This window comes from Terrapene carolina, unplaced genomic scaffold (genome assembly GCF_002925995.2).
Source record: "Terrapene carolina triunguis isolate 2854851 unplaced genomic scaffold, T_m_triunguis-2.0 Scaffold141, whole genome shotgun sequence".
NCBI lineage: Eukaryota > Metazoa > Chordata > Testudines > Emydidae > Terrapene > Terrapene triunguis.
The window spans coordinates 55,819-63,408 of record NW_020664492.1 but is presented as its reverse complement, the minus strand read 5'-3'; the positions used below and the strand labels follow the sequence as shown (position 1 = coordinate 63,408).

The 7,590-nt window shown below is 38.9% G+C and overlaps 1 protein-coding gene across 3 annotated transcripts in view; it reads left to right on the top strand.

The window, feature by feature from the left end:
* Nucleotides 1-7,590, top strand: part of LOC112118507 (spindle and kinetochore-associated protein 3) — a 34,598-nt gene that overhangs the window by 18,958 nt on the left and 8,050 nt on the right. For all 3 annotated transcript variants that reach the window (XM_024216887.2, XM_026653596.1, XM_024216863.2), the window contains exons 3-4: nt 3,440-3,504; nt 6,274-6,439. In XM_024216887.2, the coding sequence (XP_024072655.1) occupies nt 3,440-3,504; nt 6,274-6,439 (231 nt within the window). The remainder of the gene's footprint in view (nt 1-3,439; nt 3,505-6,273; nt 6,440-7,590) is intronic.

Sequence of the window (7,590 nt, the reverse complement as noted above, 5' to 3'; positions counted from 1 at the left end):
AATAAATTTGTTAGTCTCTAAGGTGCCACAAGTACTCCTGTTCTTTTTGCGGATACAGACTAACACGGCTGCTACTCTGAAACCAGTGTTTCTGCTGTGACTTGATCATCTCTCAACGCTTTATATTTCAGTTTCTTGATTGCAACCTGTACTTTTGACATCTCTGTTGGGCCAATGTTAATATCGAGTTGATCCAGTTTGCATGTTTCATCGAAATCTGGTGCTGAAATGGGGCTTGGTCTGTTGAGAACTTCTTTGAAATGTTGTGCTCATTTGTTTTTCTGGCCTACCTCAGTTGTAAGCATTTTTCCATCTTTGCTTTTTATTGGCCTATTTCCTATTTTGAAATTTTCACTTGGTAAACAACTCTGACTTTCTATCATAGCAGCAGTTTCAGCTTCAGCTGCTAGGTCTTCAACATATCTCCATTTATCTTTCCTTGCATTGCTTTTCACTGCTTTCTTGCTCTCCTCTTTTGTTTTTTCCAATATTTCATTGATCTTAGAATTCAGGAGTTTTCCCTGTCAGTACTTTTCTTTCCTGGATGAGAGGCCACATTTCTTGGCTTACCCTGTTCTTGCTCTGTCTACACTGATACCCAACTGTGATTGCTGCAGGTTAAATCACATTGTCTCTAGAAGTCTGAGCACTGCTCAGGTCTGTTGTCTCTCACCTTCTTCTGCCTCTGGCAATGTCTCAAATCTGTTTTTCAGTTCAAGCAGGAATTTCTCACTGTACACTTTTGTTTTCTGTTTAAAGTTGATAATTTAGTTTGAATTTGAATTTCAGTTTAGAAATGCAAAGATTTTGGCTGCTGCTGACATCTGCTGCTCAATGTGCCCTTGAGGCTTGGACAGATGACCTGACTTTCGAACTAGTGCAGTTGTGATCATAGGCGCCGATTCCGTGGATGCTCCGGGGCTGGAGCACCCACGGGGAAAAATTGGTGGGTGCTCAGCACCCACCAGCAACTCCCCCTCTTCCACCCCGCCAGCTTGCCTCCGCCTCCTTCCCTGAGTGTGCCGCGTTCCCGCTTTTTTCCCCTAGCTCCCAGCGCTTGCGCCACGAAACAGCTGTTTCGCGTGGCTGGGGAGGAGGGGGAACGTGGCGCGCTCAGGGAAGAGGCGGGGCCGGGGTGGGGATTTGGGGAAGGGGTCCAATAGGAGCAGGGAGGGGGTGGAGTTGGGGCGGGGACTTTGTGAAAGGGGTTGGAATGGGGGTGGGGAAAGGGTGGAGGCAGGGCCGGGGGTGGAGGGGCGCGAGCACCCACTGGCGCTGGGGAAAGTTTGCACCTATGGCTGTGATTGATCTAGTTTGTCATTTTGCCATCTGGTGAATTCCATGTTTCTTTGTGTATGTCTTTGTAAGGGAACTGGGTGCTTGCAAGAACTAGGTTGGACACCAAGTACAATTCTACTGATGACTCCCAACCCATACTTATCCATTTCTCTTTCCATTCCTAGTTTGTCACATCCTACTATAGCCTTAAAGTCACCCATCACAAGGAGTAAGTCATGTTTTGGTATTCTGCCAATCCTCTTTGGAGGCAATTTAAAAACTCATCTTTATCGTCATTGCCATGTTCCTCTGTCAGAGCATAGCACTGTATGATTGACATTTTTAGGAATCTGGTTTGGAGTCTGGAGTATATGATGCACTGGTTTATATGTTCCCAATTGATGAGTGATTACCTTGTGTAGAATCAGCCATAAAGAGCACTACTCCCTCTAATTGTTTGTTGTCACTATAACCTGAATAAATGAGATGTGGCTTCTCTTGCTTGAAGTGCTGTTTGTCCGCACCTGTCAGTGTGCTCTCGCTGATGCCCAGAATTTCGAATCTAACGTTGTCCATCTCCTTCATGATCTTTGATATTTGAAACATCATTCTCATGTTTCAGTAACAAACTTTGAAGTGTTTTCTTGCTGCCAACATCAAACTTTTCAGGGTCCTGGTTTCCACAGACTTGGTTTCACCAGGAGCCTTCATGCAGCATGCGGGCTCAGCAATGTTCTCTGCTGAGCAGCCATTTTTACTGGAATGATACCTTGGTTCCGTTTCTATAATCAGTGTGGGTTTTTTATGAGGCTAGGTGGTTAACCTTGTGCTCAACCCTCCCCACTTTATTCATGCTTGGGATGAGCAATCACATTAAAGTTCAGCAGGCCAGCTTAACCTACAGAGTGCAGTGCTGAAATGAAGGATACTAGATTTCTCAAGTACACTTGCATCTCTTTGATCACACACTCTCAGGGGTCAAGGAGAGGGATTCTCAAATCCCCAGAGACTGCAGCCTCCTAGGTTGCCTCATATCAAAATCGCTCTTCTTCCAAGCTGCTCCAACTAATTTCTCCACCAGCATGCAGATAATTCCCAGTGGGGGCTCCAGGTGGGCGAGTTAAGATTGCATGGGCAGGTATCTCAACTTTGTATTTCTTCGTTTTCACAAGTTTGAGTTTTGCTAAACTTGGAGTTTTGGAGGGGCATGAGATACCACCGGGCAACCTTAACTCTGCATTAATGACGTTTTTTTTCTATTTAATCTTTGATGACAATTCAGTGCCTTGTTCCATTACCTTTAATCCTTAAAGTCAGTAGGTTTTACTTACATTTTCTGTTTCATTGTAAACCTATTGCTGCTTGTATTGTCCTTATTGATCTAGTCTGTCCTATGCTATTTGTCTATCTATTTGCATTGCTTGCTTGCTTTATAGCGTATCTGCACATTTGATTCAAGGTTTTAATTTGATTTATCAACTCATACTTTTCCTGTTCTGTACATTGCCGTGTCTTGTCACATAGCAGATGTTCCCTCTTGCTTCAGCTATTCACATTAACCTCAATTTCCAATATAAGGGACAAAGTCTGCCTGCTTTTGACTTTTGCATGCATAAGTGGGAAACACTGGCATCTGTATGCAAGCAAACAAGTCAGAATTGGTATTAGATTCTGCTTTTTGCAGGTATAGATGTTTGTATCCATGTTTCTGCCAAACTGAGTTGAAGGTTAACCCTGATAAGAGGTGAAATTTGGCACAGGTATCACATTTTCACAGGACATTCTTATAGGAGTAGATTATACCTGTGGTTATACTTCTTCTAAAAACAGGACTTTCTAGCATAATTCACTGGAGCAGTAATGGAGTGAACCTAAATTGATCCTCCTCAATTTCTCTCCTCTTCCCCCTGTGGCTTTGCATCCTGTGCAATGTCAGTTGTCACACTGCAGTCTCACGATATGTGGGACATTTGGTTTATAATATTACACTTGCTTCTTTTTTATATATTTATTTATTTGTTTTTGTTTTGTTTTTCATGTTGAATCTAATAGAAGTATATGTCTATGGTAGAAATAATTGAGATTAGTGACTAATTTAATGAAAAGATATTAATCTCTGTTTTTCTTCCAAAATCGTTTTCCATTAACATGCATATTGAAGAATATGAAGATGAATCTCCAATGAGAGTTTTACATGACCTGCATTGTGAAGTCAGGACTCTAAAGGTAATGACTCATCACTTGCTTGTCAAACTATACAGCAACGTATCTTTTTATTTTCCATAACTTGACAGATCATATATTAAATATTTTACAGTTCTAACTCATGAAGGTTAACAACTCAGAATTTGACTTGTTTTCTTTCAGTTTGCAAGTCCTAATTATTTGTTTTCCAAACTAATTACTTTAGTAAATTCTTTGTTTATAGAGTTGCTGGCACTGAATTTATAATAAACCAATTTGTGCACTTCATGAGAAGGAGACCAAATTTAGTAAGCAAACAGATCCCAGTTTCAGGCTTTCACATGGTGGTTAAAAATAGTAAAAAGATTTTTAAATATACAAATATTTTGTCTACTGTCTTCTCACTCTGGTATGTAAATATTGAATTCATAGATTCTAAGGCCAGAAGCGACCATTGTGAGCATCTAGTTTGACCTCCTGTATAAGACAGGCCATACAATTTCACAAAAATGATTCCTAGCGCAGATTTTTTAGAAAAACATCCCATCTTGATTTTAAAATTGTCAGTGATGGAGAATCCACCATGACCCTTGATAAAGTGTTCCAATGGCTAAATTGACATTTGAATTGACAGTGTGCTGAAGTATTCTGTAACCCAAAATTTCTAACATAAATGTTCAGCTAGGGAGTAAATTGTAGCACTGATGGAGTTCAGATTAGATGTACTAATATATACCCCAGTGAACATGTTATCTTGCTATAAGAGTTTTATGGTGAATTACATAAAAATACAATGGAAAATATGGAAGAAACTTATTATCAATGTCTAATGGTCTGTTCAAACTATTCTGTGGGTGTTTTACTCATGACTTCATTGAGAGCAGTCCCTAAGCAACTAAAATCTTCTAACATTCTCATTTGTTTGACAGTTCCATCGCTCTTAAATTTCTTCCCTTCCCCACTATCTAGCATTCTACCCAGCTGCAGGTATTTTGGCTGAAATATGCAAAAGGGCAGTATCCAATCCTGGAGCCTTAGATGAGAAGAAATGCTTCCTTCCCACAATCTGGAACTCTAACTCTACTTAACTGCTGTGTGGGCAATGCTCTGATCTTTTGCCTCCCATAATATCAGAGCAGCAACATCTCAGGACCTTTCCTCAGTGAGAAAGTAGAGACAAGGACTGAGAATTACAAATTCTGTTTGAAGTCAACTACTAAGCATCTTAGATTAAATCTTCTTTTTTAAGAGCTTCCACTATCTACTGGTTAGTGTAAAATATGGTGACAATTGTGCTGTAATGTTCTATCCGGCCAGCAAATTTTAATAACTCTTCATTTCTGCACACTGGGATTGAATTTGAACCAGATTAGTCTATTTGAAGTACTGATTTATAGGGGAAAGTCTGAGCCTTCCAGTCCCCGAATTCCCAACATGTTTTATTGCTACCATAACTTCGTACATATTTTTATATTTCTGCTGTAGGATATACTTCAGACATAAGCATGTTGTTCCATATAGCAAGGTAACTGGTGGAAATTGAAGGTGGTGAATATTGTGTTCCACTTCCTTCCCATTATCAAAGCAAAAAAATAAAAAAATTGAGTTTGTACACTTTTTGGTTTCCTTATTAATATACAGAAAACTTTGTGAAGCTGGTATGGTTGTGACACATATACTTGACACAAACTCCCAAAAGCAATTAAATGGAGTTAACCCACCTAATAGTACATACTCCCCTCCATCACGTATGGGCACCTATTTACTATTACCACAACTACCGTACATAGCACACCACACCCATAACTGCCTCACTCAACCCAGCCTTCTCCACATACTCCTTTAATCAAAGTACCTCCTCCCAATGTTATTAGTTGTGGATATTAGGTAAAAGTGTTGGGTTAGTAGAAGGTAGTTTGGTAAAGTGGTTGGTGGAAGGCTGGCTTCCCTAGGACAGCGTTATAGTTGTGGTACATGGACTGGTGCACAGTAGTTTTGATAATGGTAAGTTTCCTTTGGGTGGAGGAATAGAACATATGTACTGTTAGGTAGCTTAACTTTTCATTTACTGATTTTGTGTCAAATATGTTGTGTGTAGCAACCAAACTACTTCACAGCAAAGATCTGTGCATTTCCTAGTTTTGTAATGATTAAGTAGGGATGGGGAACTGGGTAAAGGGAGGAGGCCTGTGTGGAAGCAGAAGTGCAGCTGATGATGATTTTATCTATCGGCTCTTGGGTGCCAACAGCTGCACATATTTATTAACGCTTTTTTTACTGGCAACTTTGGTGTATAAACTTTCAAGAACAACAGCTGAAAATTACCCTCAAAGGAGCTCAGGTATTAAGTGGCTGAGCTTCTAGCAAAAATATGCAATCTCTCATTAACAACAGCTACTGTGCCAGAGGACTAGAGAGTAGCAAATGTTGTATTTATGTTTAGAAAACATTTTAGGAGTGATCTGGGGAAGTACATACATGGTGGGAGGGCTGGGTGTTGTGGGGTCCAGTTACATACCCCCCACAGCCAGGAAAATTTCAACCAAAGCACAGTGTGTTCTGAAGGGAAGATGTTTAAAAGCTGTTTAAAAATTTTGCATTTGTTTTTTACATGTGTATCGTCAGTGACTAGCCTTTTGAATAAAAGAAGCCTTTATTTAAAGAGTCAATACACTCACCCATTTGATGAAGCATACAATAAATATATTGTATACTTTATTCCCCACTGATTTTTGAACAAAACTAGGGAAGAACAAAGCTATTTGTAAATTAGTATTTTAAAACTCACGCCTCTACTTTTTTCCTTCAAAGGGTGATGTTAACGCTACCCTTGATCAGAGTCGCTCTGAAAGACAAGAAACTTATGATTTCATGAAGGCCATTAAAGTACTGATGCAAAGAAATACAACAGATCTTGAAAAAATAAGAGAACTGTTCCAGAAATATGGTTATCAACCACTTGTTAAAGATAACTCAGGTAATACTACTTGAAAATACTGTAGAACCTTTGGAAGATTAAAAATATGATTTCTGATAAAACATTGCCCTAATTGTAAGCATCTCTGTATTAAAGCACAGACCAAATGTGTTAATATTATAAACTAGTTACAAAACATAATACAGGCTTAGCCAGATTTCTTTGCATTAACATTTCTAACAGTAGGTCTATTCGTAAACCCTTGAAATAGTATGCAACTTGAAATTTTTACCCTTGTTGCATGGACAAGTTAAATATCACAGTAACATGCATAAAATTACACTCCCTGACCTTGTAATCTGTCTTTCATTTCAGGTGTCATTAATGTGGACCATAGTAGTATTTGTGTTACAGTAATACTCAAAGATTTGGGGTCCCATTGTGCTGGGTGCTGTAAACACATGGACAAAATGACAAAGGTTCTAGAGTTAAGAAAGACCATTTGATGTGGTTTTTAAACATAACTGTCTTGTCCTATATTGAACACTAACTGATAATTAACAGCATGTTAAAACATGTAACACGTCTTCTTAACCCAATTTGTTATCCTAGCAGAGGATACATGAGCTATTGCACTGGTTTCACTTAAATCAGTTCATACCCCTGTACTCTTATGTTGGTTTGAATGGCTTTTTTCAGTTTAGCTTAAATCAAACTGAAATAAAGCTGGTTTAAACCAAAATAAGTGTCCATCCAGCGGCTTGCACCAGTTTAATTAAATTGTTTTAAAATCACAGTGTTAAACCAGTTTTGCATAGGCAAAGGCCTTAGACAAAACCAAATGATTATCTAGTGGTGTCTCTTCTTCTTTAATGTTGCCTCAACTTTCCCCAGTCTACTCCTTATTGATATAAAAATCCCAGTAGTACTTGAGGATTAATATAAACCCTTAACAGTATTATATTAAATTTTAAAGAAAATCAGTAAATATGTGCAATACTAAAGCATTTTCAGAAGTGTCACCACTGGCACTCCTGCTACTTATACTATCATTTGAATGGCTTTCTTTTAGCTGCTATAATTTGTAGGAATTTGCAAGTGTTGTTTTCTTGAGTGTCTTAGTTTCTGAACATAACGTAGGATTTGGGCACTCAGTTACCTTTGCAGTGGGATCTTCTTCGTTCCTCTTGATTTTTTTACATTGTGCTTGT